The sequence below is a fragment of the Sylvia atricapilla genome, chromosome 18, assembly GCF_009819655.1.
Source record: "Sylvia atricapilla isolate bSylAtr1 chromosome 18, bSylAtr1.pri, whole genome shotgun sequence".
NCBI classification, from domain to species: domain Eukaryota; kingdom Metazoa; phylum Chordata; class Aves; order Passeriformes; family Sylviidae; genus Sylvia; species Sylvia atricapilla.
In genome coordinates, this window is record NC_089157.1 from 1,030,624 (window position 1) to 1,050,059 (window position 19,436).

Sequence of the window (19,436 nt, forward strand, 5' to 3'; positions counted from 1 at the left end):
CTTCCTAAGCGTGGGGGAAACGGGGGACATCCCTGCTCCTGTCCCCAGCCCCAGATTCCAGCTGTGCCCCCGGGCGGCTCTGACGCTCCCTCCTGCCCCATCCCCAGCCAGGAGGAGCCGACACAAATCCCTTCACCAAAACGGCTTTCATCCCGAGCCGCTGGCGGGTGGGGAAGGCAGGAGCTGCGGCGAGCGCGGGGCTCCGGGCTCGCACAGCGCCGGCAGCACCACGTGCGCTCCCCGGGAGGCTCGGCCGGGGAAAGGCTTTGGAAGGGCCGGGAAAGGCCACGGTGCCGGGAGCTCTCCGTGACCAGCCCCGGAGCGTGGGGTCCAGCAGCCTCCCGAGGCGTTCCCAAACCCTCCCGGCACCACTCCAGAGCGCAGCGAGCGCACGGGGCGCGCAGAGGCCCCGCAAACACCCCTCTGCCCCCGCTGCAGCTCCGGCATCCATCCCCACGGGCGGCGCTGCCCGGCGGGCGAGGGCTCCCAAACCTCGCCGCGATGCTTATGGAGGGGAGAGCAGGGGCTGGGCCGGGCGGGCTGCGGCACAGGGGCCGAGGGGCTGCACAGGCGGCACGGGGACACTGCGCCGGGACACCGCGTGTCCGCGACCGTCCGGGGAGTGACCCGGGGGCGGTCACCGAGGGCTGCGGCCGGGTGCGCGGGACGGGCCGCGTGGGGCCCGGGCTCTGCAGAGCCCGGCTCCGATCCCGGCCGCATTCCCGGTGGCGGTGCCGGGGACAGGGACGGGGACGAGCACGGCCGTGGGGGCGCGGGGGAGGGCGCGGGGGAGGCGCGCGCCCCCGCTCGCTGCAGCACCGGGGACGCGCCCCCGCCGGCCGTGCTGCAGCGGGGGGCGCGGCGCACCTTGACGGGCGTGGCTACCGCCCAATCACAGCGGCGCTGCGGGGTGACGAGAGCCAATGGGCGCCGAGGGGGCGCGGCGCGGCGCGGGGGCGGGCCGGCCCACGGCGTGCGGAGGTTGCTATGGCTGTGGCCGGAGAGCGGCCGCGGCGCGGGCCAATGGGAGCGGGCAGAGGCGCTGACGGACGCGGGCGCGGACCAATGGGCGCGCGGCGCGCGGCGGCGGGGGCGGGCGGCGCGGCGGGGGGCGGCGGGGCCGGCGCGGCGCTAAAGGAGCGCGGCGGGCGCGGGGCGGAGCGGGCGCGGCGGAGCCGGCGGGCGGCGGGCGGGCGGCGGCCGGCGCTGCACAGGTGAGGCCGCGGAGCCGGCGGCGGCACCGGGGCAGCGGTCGGGGGCGGCTCGGCGGGGGCCCGCCCGCGGCGGGGGTGTGGCGGGGGCGGCGGGCCCGGCACACAAAGACCCCCTTGTTGGGCCGCCCGGCCGCGCCGCCCTCCCCCCGCCGCCGGTGCCGGCCGTGAGGGGAGGGGGCCGTTCGCGGCCATTTTCTGCGTTCCCCGCGGGCGGGGGGCGCGGGGCCGCGGCCGCTCCGGGCCGAGCCGCGGCAGCCTCTTTGTCCTTCGGGCCCGGCGAGGGGCAGCGGCGGCGGCCCCGGGGCGCTGCTCGGGCCGCCCGTGGCCGGGGGATGCCCCGCCGGCCCTGCCCCGCCGCGCCTCCCGCTCCCTTTTTGTTCGGAGCGGGTGCGGGGCGGTTTCTTGGTGGCTTTTTTGGGGGGGATTTTTTTTTTTTTTTGCCTTTATTCGCACGTCGTCTGTTGGGAGTGCTGGATTCCTGCATGATAAATGTGCTCATTTGTGTGTTTCATTTGAATGCCATTGTTAGCGGAGGAGCCCTGGGTAGGGAGAGCTGCAGCTTGCTTGGCTTCTGCAGAGGGTCTTTTGTGATGGGCTCTGTGGGCTTGGAAGCCCGAGTGGGAGAATGACCCTGAAAGTGCTTCTGATGCCCCGATGTTTAGGTTTATCCTCGGGAACTGCTCTAAAGTCAGTTACACCGTTCGTGGATGACTGGTGCATGCATTTGTATATGAAGGCGTTCATTTCAGTCTTCACCCTTTAATTCTGCCGGGTGGCAATAATGGTTGATTTCGTCGTATGAGCTACATTTGACCTTCAGGTTTCAGTGCCTCTCGGTGTGTGAAAACGGAGTCCTGGCTGCCTTGGGCTGTGTCACCTGCCCAGGGAGCGCTCAGGGCCTGACACCGAGGGGCATTGGCCCGCAAGGGCGGCACTGGCGTTCCAGGGCTTTGTTGGAGCTTGGGCTGGAGTCTGACTCGGTGGGGACAGTCACCGTTCTCACTTGGGGCTCAGAGCTCGGTTATTTAAACTGTGGGCTTCTCCAGCCAAAGGTGGCATTCATTGACTAACCCATTTTCCTGGCGGAGGAGGCCAGCTATCGCTTAAGGTGTCCTCTTGACGATTCCGTCTTTGCTCATGGAAATTTTCTCTGAGAGGCTCTTCTAAAATACTTTAAATGTTGAGTCATCATATCTTGATTTGAATTAAGCCATCTGTGCTAAGGGCTCTCCTCCTCGCACCTCTGAAGGCTTCAGTGACTTGAGGCTTGCTTTACAGTAAAGTTGGACAATGTAACAAATCTTTCTGCCTTAGATGGAGACACAATTATCCTGTTCCATAATATGCCCTTCTCAGGAGGGTTGGGTTGCAGAACTTCCATCAGGGCACGTGCCATGGTAGGGAGGGTGACAGATGCAGTTTGGCAACCTCCCTGGCTTTGTTCCCAAGCTGGCCTTTGGGTTACCTGCTGGAAAAGGATTCCATAGCCAATGTGAGGTTCCTCAGCAGGGAAGATGTTATGTGTTACAAACCAAGTCCTGAGTACGAGGGGTCAGGCTTTGCCTTGGTGCTCCATGGGCAGTTCCAGATGGATCTGCCAGCTCCAGGAATCCTGGCTGTGATGGCAGTGGAAGGGGCAGGGGCCTCCCTTGGGTAGAGGCAGACAGGTAAAATGAGTGTGGCAGGGGCTCTTGTCAGTCAGTGGTTTTTCTTTCTGCTTCAAATTACCCGTGGAGCTGTTGGAAAATCCAGCATCATTCCTTGCAGTGTTTTGTGCTTTGAGGTAAACTTGAGATCTGGAGACATTTTTTGGAATATGATGATGTCAGCACTCAGGACTGAGAACAGGAGCAGGCTATAGAAATACAAAGCTTTTCAGGAAGGGTATGAGCAAGGTTTAGCTGCCTTGGTGGCTTGCAGAAACCCCAAGTGTCCCAAGTTCTTGTCTGGGGTTGAAAAGCCACATTTTTAACAGTAATCCTTGCCGCCTTCTGGTTTCTGCAGCAGAATCCACTGAGTGGATTTATGGGTTTGTATCTATCTCTGTATTTTTGTTTTTCACTGTTCCATCACAGCTGAGTTTACTGCCAAGCTTCTGCTCTGTTTGCTCTCGTTCCTTATCTAAGCCCAGCACACAGGTGTGTGTTTTTCCTGCCTGCAGCTCTTGCTGTGGTGCCTGTCCCCTGCTGCTGCACAGCTGGGACCAGTCCTGCACTGGCTTTGGTGACACTTGACAGGTCACTGACGGTGACAAAAGGTGTGTGAGCAGGGGCTCAGGTGTGCAGCAGCTTCTCCAGGCTGGGAGCCCCGCCTGATGCTGACCCTGCTGATGGATCACTTCATTGCTGTGACAGAGGAGGGCGAGGCTGGGTGTGTAACATGCTCCTGTCTTTTCCCTCTGTGCCACAGGGTGACTGGGAGTGGACACCTTCTCTTCCCGGGATGGCGCAGAGGTCGGGCCAGGAGGATCCGGAGCGCTACCTCTTCGTGGACAGGGCTGTCATCTACAACCCTGCCACCCAGGCTGACTGGACTGCCAAAAAGCTGGTGTGGATCCCCTCGGAGCGCCATGGCTTCGAGGCAGCCAGCATCAAGGAGGAGAAAGGGGACGAGGTGTTGGTTGAACTGGCAGAGAATGGCAAGAAAGCGCTCGTCAATAAAGATGATGTTCAGAAGATGAATCCTCCCAAGTTCTCCAAAGTGGAAGACATGGCAGAATTAACCTGTTTAAATGAAGCCTCTGTATTGCATAATTTAAAGGATCGCTATTACTCTGGGCTCATCTATGTAAGTATTAATTATGGGATCCGTTCTGAGTGCTAGTTCAGCTGACCACACCTGATTCCCATCCCTACTGTTAGAGCAGGTTGTGTCTTTGATTTTGGCAGCCTAAATACTTTGTATCCCCAGCGTTTACATTAGCCCGGAGTCTTTTCCCATGCTGTGTACAGGTCAAGAACTCCATCATAAAACAGATAACACAATTCTGTGAGCATCTTTTAGGCATAGAGTGTGAAATGGCAGCTTGGGGGGCTCTGCTGGTGCTGCTGCCTGGAGCACTTGCCTCCTGCTGAACTGATCCAGTGAGCAGAGGCAAGTGGCTTCCTTGAGCTGAGGGAGGTGACAAACCCTCACTTTGCTGGATTGCTGTGTTGAACTGCTCATGTGAATGAGCACATCTCTTGTTTTAACTTGCTGCATGCTAAAAATGGCAATAAGAGGCTCTGCTGGTATTTAAAAGATGAAGTTTGGGAGTACTGGGAGTGCAAAATGTCTTTTTGGAACTGAATATCAGCCTAGTGGCCAGGAAGGGATGTGTTCAGCTGCTTAAAATAAACCAATAAGATAAAGCTTTTCTTTTTTTTCCCAGTGGTTTTGAAGCACTAATTGAACATCTGGCTTATCAGCATCTTGCTCTGGAGTTGGGAATCACAGTGCCCTTGGTGCTGTGTCTGGCCCTGCTCCTCCCTGGGCTCTGTCCCAGGTCTGTGCCTGCAGTTGGGAGCAGCTCCTGCTCTCCTGGCAGAGTCATTGCACACTGACTTCTTGGGTCAGGGAGTCAGGAACAGCTACAAGGAGACTTTCTGTCTCAAAAGACACTGGAACATCTGCTTAAATGCTTGGTTCACTTTGTACACACTGAATGCTTAAATCCATTTTATTTAGTCCTGATAGTTGGCTTGTTTTCCCTTCCATCTGGGTACATTTTTAGCTTGACCCCTGAAAATATTTGGACTTATTAAAAATTATATACAATTGCAAAGTGCTTTTTTGTATTTGTGTGTCTTTGTCAGCACCAAGGTGCTCAGAGCAGAGCTGGGTGAAAAATACTTCTAGAGTGACTCCTGCAGAAGGAAACCAATTAGATAATTAATGGAGACTGGATTGAAAACTAAAAGTAAACAGGTTGATAGGTCAAAAGTTTTCAGTCTGTGTATCAATCCTAATTATGGCTGTTAGGACATTCATTACAACTACTATAGCCCTATTTCATTATGCAGGTTAAAAACCTGCAGGCCTTAAATGTCACAGCCAGCTCTAGTGCAGGGCCAGCAGCCAGCAAACCCAGGCACAGGTGTGTCTGGGGGACAGTGTCAGAACTGGCCCTGCTGTGACAGAGGGGACAGGACTGTGGCACTCTGGGTAGCTGATAAATCTCCCTTTGTGAGAGGCTGGCTGTTCATGGACCTGGAGTTTGGGACATCCTACAGGTGCCTGACCTTTGTTCTCTTCCCAAAAGGATTCATTCCTTCCCTGTTGAGGCAGGCTGGAACTTGTTCCTTGGCTGTGTGGTGCTGCTGCCACGCAGGGGGATCAGTGCATGTGGATTTTGTGACAGACCTCCCTGCACCCAGCTGGGAGAACTTGGTTGGGGTTAAGAACTCCAGGATTTGTTGGGCTTTACTGGAGGCCCGAGTTACAGGGACATTGCTGGAGGATGCTGCTCTTCCCAAGAGAGCTGTAAGAATTGGCTTCTGGTCTGAAATTAAACCTGGCTCACTTTGTGAAGGTGTGGAGAAGAGGTGTGTTGGGGACTGAATCCTGTAGAGATTCCCAGGCCAGAGAGACACTGCAAGAACTCAAGCTGGTGTTGTTTTAGTGTCAGGGTCTCTGTTGGGTGTCCCTAAACTTCATGAATGTGGCACTGCTGTTGCTGCTGGCACAGCTCAGAGGCACTGCCCACAATTCCTGTGTGCCTGGTGTAAGGAAAGGAGCCAGAATGAACTGAGCTGAGTTCTGGTGGTTTGGCCATACTGACAGGAGCTGGTTTAAGGTCTGTTTTGATTTCCAAATAGTACTCCCGTAATGACCAAACGAAAACTCTGTTTTGCTGTTGGTCTCACGCAGTTGAGGTGCAGGTGGTGAATCTGATTTGGTGTATTGGAATTTCCCAACAGGCAGCATGGAGCGTTGCCTTTCTAGGAAGTGAAAGATGCAAGAATGTCAATTGAAGTAGACACATGTTTGCTTTCAATCCCTAGAAAGGAAAGGAACAAGTTGGGGGATTTGGCGGGTGGGTCCAGTCATGTCTGTGATCTCCACGTCCAGCTGACGCTGCTGCAGGAACAGGGAGGCTGACTAAAGCCCAGAGTGACCTGGGCAGTGATGCTCACTTCCAAGAGTTTCATGTAACATCCAAGTAGGGATGGCCAGCAGCTGCTGGAACTTGCAGCAGCTCTGATGCCTGCCAAGTGACATGATCTCAGGCTCTGAGCATCGCTGCTGAGCTGTGGGAGGGAAACACAAATGGAGAATATGGAAGATCAGGGGTTTGCAAAGGCATGAGGTCAGTGCTTGGTCTTCCTGTCTTCCTGGGGCCTGGTCATGGCAGCACAGAATGTGAAAAAGAGCAGAACTTGTACAGGAACTGCTGGGAAGGGTGCTTGGAGTGTAAATTATGGTGATCCCAGTTTTGCTTTGGAGATGGAATAACTTTAATTTCTTGCTCCACTTTTAACATCATCTATTCCCTTGATTGCCATGAGGTTTATTTGGAGTGTAAGTGCTGGTTCTGTGATGGTGCACCCACCTACAGCAGGCAGTTTAGTTGTTTTTTCATTGCTTCTGCCTTTGCTTGGAGTTTTCACTCTCCCTTGTGTTTCATAGCTGAACTTCCCCAAATCCTGTGCTTTTCTAGGGATATCAATGCTTCTTACATATCATTTGAGTCACTGACGCTCTAAATTGATCCTTCCTATCCTGCTGGGGTGGGTTTGGTTCCTGTAAATCCTTGTGAACATTGATTCTCCAGCTTCAAAACTGTACTGTTGTGGCTGCCCTGCTTTGGAGTGGCCAGCTTTAATCCTGGCTTCAGGCTGCATTAGTGACATCCTTCAGCTGCAGCTCAGGAGCTGCAGGTGGTTCACTGGGAGGCCACCCAGGAGGAATACCCACAGGCTTAGGAGGGCCTTTGAAGGTTTGGAATAAACATGATTTTGCTCAGACTGGTTTAATGGTGGATTTTGAATATCCTTAGCCCGTGAACTGAGTTCCTGGTGACTTTCTGGGGGTGTTGGTTTAAGAAAGGAGTAGTTCTGGTCAGGACTTTTGGGTCACTGAGTGAGGAAACATCTTTATTCTTATAAGATCTGCATGTAAAATGCCACTGTGGAGACTTCTAGATATTAGCCCTAGAGTTTGGTTTGTGCTCAAGTTGTGCCTGCAAAATCTGATTTCATGGGGGAAGGAGTCTTTGAATCAGACAGTGAGGTGGAGAAATGAAATCTGCTGGGAACAGAGGCTGGTGAGGGTCCCTCAGCCCTGCAGGCTGCTTTTTCACCACCACACTTAATTCTTTGTCACTACCTGTGATAGACAAGATTACTGCTCCACTAATTTTCCCTTCATGAGGTTTGGGGTTTTTCATGAACCACCTTCTGAACTTGTTGTGTTAGTCCTTTTCTTTACTTTAAGATCAAGATGACTGACTGTTTTCCTTTTGACCTCAGTACAGATTTTTACACAAACTATGCCACTTTTAGAGCTGCAAAAAGCAAAGTGATTCCTAATCGCTCTAAATAATGTCTCAATGCTTTGTTAAGCAGCATTCTGGTTGTAAGTTTTGTAGTATTTTGAAGTCATAAAACACCAGAATGGATTGGGTTGGAAGGGATCTTAAAGCTCATCCTGTTCCAGGCCCTGCCATGGAAGGGACAAATTCCACCAGGCCAGGTGGCTCAGAGGCCCCAGCCAGCCAGACTGTTAAAAAAAAGTATGAGAAGCACTTCTGTTGATGAAAATGCAGGTAATTGCATGGATCAGGAGTGTAAATACCTCATTCCTACTTCCATGGAAAGCAGCTTGCTCTTGATATTGCAAACCCTGGCTGGAATTAGAATGAATAAATTAGTAACTGTTAATGCTTCTAAGTCAGGGCTAGGTGACACTTTACGCAGCAATTTAAAGCTCTTTTGATGGCAAGAAAGACTCAATCCCGCTTTTAAACTGTGTTTTAAATTTTGAAACATCACCTTATGTACCTCTTGTGGACAGAAATATTCTGCCAAAAGCTGTGGGTCTCTCGTGGCTGCACGGGTTTGCCACAAGGTTCTGATTTTCCAGGGAATTCAACCCCTGAGCTGCAGATGGCTGTGTTTTAATGGCCTGACTGGTGAGTGCAGGTGAACATCTGAACAGCTCTGGGACAAATGGCACCTTTCCCACTCAGTGGGACTGTAAGCTTTGGAGTCTGCTGTGGCAGGAGCAGAAGTCAGTGTTGTGCAGTCAGAAGTTCCCACTGCAGTAGGATGGGATGAAGGAATTGCTCACTCCAACATAATGTGCAATTAAGTGGCAGTAAAAACCAATGTATTCCAAATTCAATGGGCTTTATAGTCATTTATTTTTAAAAAACGTTGCTGTTGCCACATCTGTTGTGGGCCCAGCTTTGCTGGAGGAAGGCCCTTGCCCACAGGTGGTTCTGTGGCTTTCTGATACCCCCAGAAATCATTGCAGCTACTCCTTCCTTAACTGCTTCCTGACCTCATTCAGTCAGAAGGATTAAAATGAGCAGAATTTCTCCAAGGCTTGACTCAGTGCCAGTATCCAGATGGCCTCTTGTGACTGCTGGGGGGTGTTGGGGAGCCCCTGGGCTACATTTGGGGGCTCAGGAGGGAGGTGGGGACAGGTACCATGGTGTGTGTGCTGCAGGGAATTCAGGTTAGAGCTGATGAGTTTGGCTCTTCCTTGAGGAAGGACTACAAGCTGCTGAAGCTTGAGGAAAGATTTAGATTCAGCTTCAGAGTCCCTCAAACTCCAGTGAACTGTGCATTATCTTCCCTGCCCATGCCCCCATGGGTTTTTGTTTTTTAAGCCAAGACTTTTGAAAAAGCATTGGAAGCTGTTTATGTGAGGCTTAGAGTTCCTGGGAGCCTCCTGCTGGTTCTGCTCTGGCACGGGGCTGCTGGGTTTTCTTTCCACCAGTGGAGTAGAAAACGTGCTCACTATTGTGCAGGGAAAATACTGCAGCAGGTATTTGTTGATAATTGCAAGTGTTACCTCTGTAATGGGCCTGCAGCCCTGTTATTTCACTTTTGAATGTACTTTCCATTCTGTTGGAATAGAAGAGGGAAAGAATGAGAGCTGTTCCATAGTCACCAGTTCCAGAGCCTGCTGTGGGTGGCAGCTCACAGCCCTGCACTGGAGGAGCTGTCTTTAAGCTGTTCCTTCTGTTAAGCCTCCTGTGAGGCCTGAGTGTAACCTAGAACAATCTGTGGTATTATATAAGCATCTGTGTTCTAATTGCTTTAATTTTCCTGCTAGTCCAGTTGGGAATGTTTCACGTTACTGAGTGTCAAAGATTGGTATTCAAAGAAACCTGCAAGAAGTGGAGTTTGTTACTTAAGTCTGTCTTTTTCCTATCACAAACCAGTAACTGGATCTAATACTCAGCATGGGGCAGCAGAAATGCTGGGGTTTACATGGGTGCAATTGCTTTGACTTAAGAACTTTCTTTTATTTTGATTGTGATTTTATGAAGACTCATAAATGTGATCAAGTTGAGGGAACTTCATGCAGGGTTAGAAATATGAGGGGCTTTAAGGAAGTCCATCAGGCAAGCAGGGGGCTGAAGAACTTCTTCAGGGGGCTGAAGAAGTGCTTGTTCTGGTCAAACTGTGTGTTTCTATAAAAAAGGCTGGATTAAGAGTGTGAGAAGGAGCAGCAGTTTGCATTGTTCACTCCTGTCCAAGTGCTCAGGTGAGTGCATTGTGCTGCAGGACACCCCTCCAGCCCCGTGCCTGTGTCAGAAGTGCTGTGGAGCAGTCAGGCTCTGACATGCAGCTCTCCAGGAGCCCTGTGGAAGGATACTAATACTCCTCTGGTGCAAGCTCAGCTCCTGTTTTAGCTGTGAGCAGTTGCTGTGATCCTGAGTGTGCCTGCTGAGAGAAAGGAGGAGCTGACAGGGCATGGCCTGCCCTGCTGGGGTGAGGGCAGGTTTCTCTCCAAACACATCACCTGAAGGCTGTGAATGTGGAAATTCAGCACTGCTGAGCCCCTGCTCGGCTCCAGCTGTGGAGAACATTTATAGACAAATCATTTATGTTGTGGGCTGAGCTTTTCCATCCATAGCTGGTGTGTGTTCTTCTCCTTCCCTTTCTCATTCTCCTCCTGAGCTGCCCTGAGTGAATCTGTGACTGTCATCCCCCAGCCTCCCTGACCTGAGCTTCCCAGGCTGTTCCTTGCCCTTACTGAACCCCCTCTGTTGTCCCCAGCCCAGGGCACAGCCTCACCTTCATCATCCCCTCTGAGGCTGAAGAGCTGCCTGCCCTTCTCTACTGCTTGGATTGGATAATCTCCAATTCAGAGGGAGAAAAGGTGCTCTGTGAGAAAACCAGGTCTAGCTCAGGTATCTCAGTAGGGTCCAGAGTGTGAGAGGTGAATCTAACCTCAGGAAGTGAAACCAGGCAAAGAAAAAATGCTCTGTTGAGGCAATTTATCAATTGGAGAATGTGCTCCACTCCATTAGCTGTGGGATACTACTGGAGACATGTGTTGCTTGCTGGGCTGGGACTGGCTGGTTTGTGTTTCAGGTAATAATGAGAGCTGTCTAGATGCTTACTTCAGCTTAATTATTTATGTAGTAATAGAGTGATTCTGTCACTTTTTATATTTGAAGAATTGGAGATAAACGTTGAGCCTGTGTTCTGGGGTGATGCAAACTGATTGTTACAGATGTCCAGACTGAACCTGCATCTTGCTGATGTGCTCTCAAGTGGTGCTTTAAAGAGGCCTTTTGATGGTATGACAGAAGAGACCAACCCAGCAGCCACAACAGCTTTTTCCTGGCTACAGGAACTGTTAATCCAAGGGATAGCACCAGGCTTTTTACCCTGAACTCCTCCACGTGTGTGTGCTCAGGGAAGGGCTGATGTGGTTTTAAGGGAGGACAGGCCATGAAAGCCACGCTCCAGATGAGGAACCTGAGCTCCCAAGTGTTTTCCCCTGGGAATAAACTCACCCTGTTTGTCTGTTGTTCACTCACACCCACCTCCCTGCCAGCACGTAGGGGTGGAATGGAGTTTGGAACAGGCCAGTGCCAGGGTCCTGAGCTCTGCAGGTGGGGACAGCTTACCAGAACCCAAATTCCTACATGATAAACTACTGGATACAGGCTGGAAACATCTGGAAACCTTCAGGCTGCGCATTTAGTGTCCTGAAGGGGAGCTTGTGTAACCAACCTCTCTGTCAGAGCTCTCCTTTACTGCTTGTGTCTGGAGCCCTGCCTGCAGAGTGCATTCCAGGGTGTCCTGTGGCTGTGGGCTGGGGCTGGCTGTTCCTGGGTAAAGCAGGAATTCAAACAGCTGATCCATCAGCTCAAGGTGAATCAGCATCTTTGCTTGCCTTTCAATTCTTAATGTGCACATCCACCTCTGTCAGCTGAAAAATGAATGAAGGCTGGTTCTCCAGCCAGACTGGGCTGTTAGTGAAGCTCACCAGTGCTGATCCCAGCTCTTATTCTCATCTGACAATTCCATCAGAATACTGTAGGAGAGAGTTTATTAAATGGGGCGTCCATTTGTTAAGCAGATGTTTATGTATTCCTGATAATTCCTCCTGGGGCTGCTCACCAAGAAGCTTTCTTGAGAAGTTTTAAACAATCTCTGCTTCTCATGTGTTTGGTTTCCATGCACAAAGTCCTTTCCTGCTTTTTTAGGCACAGTGATGCACTGTGAGACTTGCAGTTACAAAACAGCTGTGAAAGATTTTGGTGCCATTTGCCTCCCTCCCAATTAAACTTGGCTCGTTAAAAGCATCCTTTCTGTGTTTCTCTGCCTGCCAAGCCATGAAGACAGCCCACCAATATGTTCATCTATTGCTTTCTGCAATAGATGACAGCCAGGAAATTGGGAAAATTCAGTTCCATCTTCCTATGAATAAATTAAGGCTGTGCAGGGTGGTGCTGGTTTGAAAAGGGTCTCATTTTGAAATTCTGCAGAGATACAGCAGGGGAGTGAAGTGGGTAACAATCAGGAAATGTTACCCTTGGAAAATGGAAATGTTAACCTTGGAGTTCAAGGTGCTGCATGCAAAGAGCTGTCATGGCACAGAGGGAATGGCCTGGGATAAAAACCTCTCCTTAGACTTAGTTTCAAATAAATGAACTCCAGCACTGGCAAAATGTAGAATTTGGTGCTTCATAACTTCTAATTAGGCTCTGTTCAATATAGAGCTTCTTCAATTAACCCCTTTTCACTTGCCCAGGATATTTGTTGGCCTTCTCTGGATTGGTTACATTGGGCTTTGCTTATTCTGGTCCTTACAGGTTCACAGATTCATCCAACTACTGCCTCAGGAGGTGGCCTGGAAAGGCTTCCAGGTTAGGTATTATTAGTAGAGGTCTGAAGGATTGTTAAGTTTTTTTCTAGGTTATTAATGTTTTATGTAGCTAAAACAGTAACATTTACTCTATGTCTGTGCTGGGGAAATAAACTAAAGCTGCCAAAGCAACTGGGGGGAGGAGAGAAGGATAATCTTCAAAGAACTGTTTTATCCCAGCACTTTAGTTTTTTTTTTTTAAATTATTTACCAGATCTATTTATTTATGTCCGGGGAAGGCCAGTGATTCTGGGGAAAAACCCTACAGCTTTCCTTTGGGAACACAGAGTGCCAAAACAAAGTGAAAGTTCTGGGTGAACTTGCAGAGGAATCGAGGTGTTGCTGTTGAAAGAGAGTCACCAGTGTAGGTGTGTTTTACAGTGCTTCCCTTACAGCTTAAGCAGCCTGTGCTTTGGGAGTTCTGTCCTTGCTCAGGTGAGGAGCAGCAGCCCAGGGAGGGAAACTGCAAGTCTCTGAAGCTGAGAGGGTGGAAATCAGAGCAGGGCTCAGAGCCCTTGCAGAAGGCAGGACCCTGCTGGCCTCAGCACGTTTGGTGCTGCAGCTGGCACTGCTCAGAGCTCTGCTGGGCAGCTCTGGGTGGACTCTGGCTCTGGGAATTCCTGTCCCAGGCCCAGCTCTCCCCTGCAAGAACCAGCTCTCCTGAGCTGTGGCTGCACTGGAGGAGCACAGGGGAGCTGCTGCTCTGTGGTTCTGAGCTCTGATTCTGTGGTGGGCTTGGCAAACGTGTTCTTTCTTCTTGTTGCCCTCACTGGGAGCCTTGACTGGAGGCTTGTGGCAGCTCTCAGAGCCTCCATGTCACTGGTGGTGGTGACAGAGGGATGTGGGTGACCTCAGCTGAGCACACAGGGAAGGTGGCTGGGGATGGGTGCCCACTGTTCAGCGGTTAATTGTTAATTAGTAGTTAATCTCCTTGGATGGTCGTACCAAGCTGTTAAAAAAATAACTGTTCTGCCTTCCCTCCCTTCCAGTCTCACCATGAATGAGTTTGGGCAGGGAAATTCTTCTGTTTCCACCCAATTCCATTTGACATTTGTCTGCAGGAGTACCCAGGTCACTCAGCAAGGGCAGGAGCATGGTGCTGGCAAGAGGGACAGTGGTAGGAGAGGAGGCTGGGGAGGAACTGCCCACTTGCCAACAGCCCCATGTTAGGTTGAGTTAATGACTGATAAGTTGTTCTTTATGCTTGGGTCAGTTGCCCTGATAAGATCTGTTTCCTTTCTCTTGAGAAATAAATACCTTGTTCAGGTGGTAAGGGCCTGCAGTTATCACCCAGCAGATCTGAGCAAAGCAGAGGGAGCATTTTCCTGCAAGGACATGAGATGTCCCTATGTCAGGATATCTGGCTTTGAGCCAAGTTCTTTCTCGTTGCTGATGGTGCTCCTGGACTCAGTTCAGAGAACACCTTCTGCCTGTCTTTCCAGAAGCTGGTGGAGGTGTGGAAAGGACAGGGGGGGGGCACCTTTTCCTCCAAATAAAATCTTTTACACTTAAAAAGAAAAAAAAAAAAAGAAAAAAAAAAAAAGGCAGATTGGGACTGTCAGCTACTATGTTCACACCACTGTAGCAGATTTAAAATACTTTTTAAAATGGACCAATGTTACATCCTAAGTGACCTGCTCAATACTCTGGGGTCTCAACAGCTGTTAATGCTTTCTGCTTTTTCTCCCCATTCTTTTTCTCCTCTCAGCTTGCAAAGGTAAGAGAGGTGGTTCTCCTGACATTCAGAAAGATACTTCCTATTCCTGCCAAACCTGGTGTCTCTTGCTCCCTCCCTGAGCTGGTAAAGATGGGAAATTCCGTAGGGACCGAAAGGAGCACACAGTCCAAGCATGTGAGGAGATAACAGGGAATGGAGAGATTCTGCTTTCTGAAAAGCAGTCTGTTGTGGTTGCTGCTGCAAGGGCTGGAGCCAGCCAGATTCCTTGGACAGGGAACACCCTGGGAGAGCTGTGGTGTGTGCAGGGAGCAGTGACTGAGCTCTGCATCTGATCCTGAGCCAGGCCAGGCTCAGCTGCCCCTCTCTCATAACCCAGTGTCTGTGGCTGCCTGTGCTCCTTCTTCTGCCAAGGATGTTCCTGTCATAAATTCCTTAGGAATAACTGCTGGGGAGCAGGGATGGAACTCACTGCAGCAGTCTGTGGTGCCTGGATCCCAGGGAAATGCAGCCCCACGGGCTCAATCCTGTGCCACTTGAGGCATTTTGGCTGGGCAGAAATGGCTCCATGAAATCAGCAATTTGTGCTGGTTCCTTGATACTCTGATGGTCACCTTCTGTGGAGTGTCAGCTGTGAAGGGAGAGTGTGAAACATCTGCAGGGCTGGGTGCCAGGCTGTCCCTCAGCCGGGCTGGGCCAGGGCAGGGAATGATAATGATCCCTCTGGGATTGAAAAGGGCTGAGGAGCAGCAAAGGTGGACAGTTAGAGACAGTAACAGGATAACAGAAATAATGGGGCTTTGGAATAAGCTCTTCCTCATTTCAATTATTTACTAGAGCAGTGGGTATTATCAGCTCCTTCAAATTGAAAATAACTGGGAATGCACATTTTACTGAAGGTGCTGAGCATCAAAAGGTGTCCATAAAGCTGGAACTTGGCAAACAGCAGAGAGATTTAAATGTCTGTGGGAAAGAGATCAGATACTCCTCTTCAAATTTACCTACACTTATTATCTTTAAATTACTTTTTATGCAGGTAATTAAAGAGCCTTTTAAGAGAACTAGAAACCAATAATTTGAATATAGCATGCACTTTGAGCTGCTCTACAAAAAGCACCTCAATTTTGTTTTAAGATAAATATTACAGAACCCATGAAAAGGCTTATTTCAATACTGTTTACTAACAGAAATGTTTATTTTTTTCTTTTTCCAGACCTATTCAGGGCTGTTCTGTGTAGTCATAAATCCTTACAAGAACCTCCCAATTTATTCAGAGAACATCATTGAGATGTACAGAGGGAAGAAACGCCACGAGATGCCACCGCACATTTACGCCATATCCGAGTCTGCCTACAGGTGCATGCTGCAAGGTAAGGAACAGGCACTGGGATTTAACAAATCCTTAATGGACCTGCAGCTTGGGAATGCCTTATCCAGCTGCTTGGAATCAGAATTTTAAAGAGAGAGGACAGAATTGTGTTGGTGTGACTCGCTGGGGCGCAGCAGCAAAGTGACCCCGACACGGCTGTGCTGGGCCATTGGTGCTCTGGAGGTTGTGTCAGAAATACTTTTTTCCTGGGGGAAAAAAAAAGAGCTAAGCTGTGTGTCAAAAGGTGTTGTGCACTGGCTCTGGATGAAGGAAGAGTAAAAGAGTGAGATGGAAAAGGCAGTGCTATAAAAATGTTGATGTATTGGCAGCTGACAAATAATCCGAGGTGACAATGGAACAGTGGTGTGTTTGAGTTCAAAAAGAGGTCAGGGAAATACTTAACCTGCAGGAATTTCTTTTTTTTTGCTCCTAACTTATGTATGTCTGTAGTAGAATAGAGTGAGTTTATGGAGGTTTGAATCATGTTTCATGGTTTCTTCATGGTGTGAATTTTGGCTTTAAGGCTGTGCTGGACAAACATGAAAACTGCACCTGACATGATACAAATTTGTTGTAATGAGCACGGGCTGCTGAACTTGCACAGTTGCATTTCTGACACAGTATTGTGGAAGCACAGCTCATTCTATCCAATACTGATTGCTGTTTAGGGGGCTGTTAAAGATGTGGGGACAGCAGCATGTTCTCTCCAGACGGGTGTAAGCAAGAGCCAGGTGTACACACCGTGCTGTGTGTTGTGCTGTAGCTGTGGATGGACAGGAAGGAGGGGAAAAGCTGTTTGACCTACTTCACCCAGACTGAGGGAAAGCTGTTTCTGCTACCAGGTTAACCCACCATTTAAATGTTAACTCTTTTTTTTTTTTTTTTTTCTTTTTTTTTTTTTAGACATTTGATATCTTTAGATACATCACACAAGTCTTAGTTTCTTGAATTGTGACTTTGTTTTTAAGGCTGCTTAATAATCAACTCCAGGTTGCTGAGTGTCCTTTCACCTCAGGAGAACTGTGCCAGCAGAGTGGGGTGGTGCAGGGACAGGCAGGGGAAGAGCAGCAAATTGGAGTCACCCAGAGTTGTTCTGCTCCCCAGTGGATATTTAGGGCTGTGTTTTCATGTGTTTTTGTGAAAGAAACTCTGACTTCTTGACCAGAACAACAGCTCAGATCAGAGGAGCCCTAATAAGTGCATGTGGAACAATAGCAGAGCAAACCTCAAGACTTTTTTAAGGAGTTTATTGTAGCAGTCTCAAGTGGACTGTGATTAAGTGCTTCTCAATCTGAAAGCACCTCTCAAGATGGTCTCAAGAATACACTGAAATGCTCTTGAGACAAATGTCCTCTAATAAAGTAAGTCAATGTCAGCAGCTGCCACACTCCGGGTGCTCCATATATTTGCTCACATACCCTGCTGGTACTGATTTGTATCTCTGGAGATCTTGCTACATGGACAAATGTTACTATTTTTGGAAGATGGAATTAAAAAAAATGCTCATGGTGCTGTATGTTTGGTTACAGTCCTCTTTTCTTTCCTTCTGATGCAGGGAGGTTTATATTTTGTATCAAATCTCCCTGTGCTTGCTTTCTTTTTGATTTTGATAGTCTGAGTTCTCATCTGAACAAACGAAGGCATAGCTTGGAACAAGAATAGATGAAACCCATGCAATGGGATCCATTATTTAGGGAATAACTTGTTTAAGGGTAACTAAATCTGTGTTTCTGGTGCCCTTCGCCTATATGGAGCCACTCCCTGTTTGTTTTAGGAAGCATTTGCAGGAGTTAGTGAATTTCCCATGGATGATTTGCCTTCACAACTGCATTGCAGGGATAAATAAAACCTCCAGCAGAGGTGTTAGTGCTGGTGAGGGTGAGCAGTGAGTGTGTCAGGTGGAGTGAGGAGCTCTGGCACTGACCCTGCTGCTGCTGTGCTTCCAGGGGTGGGCTCTGATGCTGGGAGACACTTCAGGGGGCTGACTTTGTCTCCATCAAAATAAAACTTGCAGTTACAACAACCAAGGTTTTGTAGTCATTAGAGCACCAAATAGTGTTTGTCCTAACAGTAGCAGATTATTACATTATTCCATTTGTTTTCTGGTTATCAGTGGCAACACAAGGTCAGCTACTGAGTGTGCCCAGGATTTGGTGAGGTTTTCCCTATCGAGTATTTAACACAATGTGCACAATGTCTTTAATCTTCTTGCTCTGCCTCGTGTTTTAGTTAGCATTCAGTCTTCAGTGAAACAGAAAATACGTGTCAGAAAGTTTGGGCTGGTAGAAATATGTCTCTAACCAAGACCTAGCTGGGTTAATGAAAACTCTTCAGATTAATCATCAGAGCTCTCTGCAAGCATTTATTTGCAGCAGAATCCTTGGCCAGGATGCTCGTGCTGATAAGTTACTGACACATACTTATAAAAGTGTTGTTGTGCAGTTCCTGTCTGTGTCTGTGCACGTAGCTGCTGTGGGAGATAGAGCTGGGATGGCAGAGAGAGGGCTGGCAGAGGAGTTTTTCCAGTATTATTGCAAGTCATGCTTCTGCTGTTACAGCACATCCATAGGTTTCTTTTGATATGAATGACTGCTGTGTTTTCCAGTATTTGACGTCTGAAGTTTAATTATTAGGATTCAAACCTGAAATTGAAACCATAGGAATGCAATTCCTTTGGAGGCTATGACCTTCCCCTAATAGAAATATCCCGGCCACTAATTTAGATTAATGAAAGTGGTTGGCTGGATTTTCCTGGCCTGTTCAGTGGTATTTTGTGCAGTATAATCATGTTTGTTTTCCTTGCAGCTAATCACAAACTACTCATTTCCAGGTGTTTGTGAGCTGTTTACTGTGATTAACAGGATACCTGGACCTGAGCTGTGACTGACCAACCTGATTTCTTAAACCACAATTTTTCTGTGCTGAGAATTGGGCACAGTGAGTAAAGTGTTACTCAGTTTCTTGGTGCTTTCATGCCTCTAATTCAGAGCATGGAGAGTCACAGCTCAGCTTCCAGTTTCTGCTTTGCTGAGGTTTTGTATGTTTAATATTTAAATAAAAAGAAAATGGAGATTTTTATTTAGATTATGAAAGCGTACGATTTTCTGGTCAGCAGAACTGGTGTATGTGCACCTCCATAGTTAATCCTTGTCTTAAACACTCTGTATTTTCCTGAACTGGGGATACAAACAGATCCCTGCAGCTCTCCATGTGTGCTGTGGTGGGAAAGGTCTGTGTGGATCCACTGCTGCCTGCCAGCCATCAAACCCTGCTCTGTTCTTGGCCCCCTGAAGAATTTCCTGTTTGGGGGGACCTCGTGCCCCTCTGGCTGCCCAGGTCAGCCCTCCCTGTGCCCTCTGGGGAGGGAAGGATGGGCTGGAAATGTGGGTCAGTGCCTGCCAAACACAGAGGGCACAGGGTGGGGGAAGAGCTCTGACACACGGAATAGGGCTGAGAACCCAGTTTGGAGGGGGAATGGATTCCCCAGGGAGACAGAGTGACTTCTGGAGGCTGCCACCAGAGAGGGAGGTGCACAATTGTTCTCTGAGTGTTGCAGATGGATGGGTCAGCGCTGGGAGGCAACAGGGATTTGTTGCAACAGGGAGCCAGTTCTGCAGAGAAAAGCAAAACTTAGGCAGTGCTGATCTCCTGAGCGCTGCCTTTGCTGCAGCAGTTGCATTAAAGATCGAGTTGTTTGAGACAAGCAGGACTTGGGCTGCATTCTAGTTATGCCAGTCAGGATTTCTCTTCAGGAAAAGACTCATTACCCAGTGCCTGACCGCAGAAGATAATAACCTGCAATTCAGCTTTCCAGACTGGATTTCCCCTCTCTTTCCCCCAGTAATTATTTTTCAAAGTGCTG

At 49.4% G+C, this 19,436-nt stretch overlaps 1 protein-coding gene across 2 annotated transcripts in view; it reads left to right on the forward strand.

Moving 5' to 3' along the window:
- Positions 1-1,163: 1,163 nt before the first annotated feature.
- MYH10 (myosin heavy chain 10) overlaps positions 1,164-19,436 on the forward strand; it is an 87,150-nt gene continuing 68,877 nt past the window's right edge. For both annotated transcript variants that reach the window (XM_066331886.1, XM_066331887.1), the window contains exons 1-3: positions 1,164-1,214; positions 3,624-4,001; positions 15,419-15,575. In XM_066331886.1, coding sequence (XP_066187983.1) covers positions 3,657-4,001; positions 15,419-15,575 — 502 coding nt within the window. In that variant the 5' untranslated portion in view covers positions 1,164-1,214; positions 3,624-3,656. The remainder of the gene's footprint in view (positions 1,215-3,623; positions 4,002-15,418; positions 15,576-19,436) is intronic.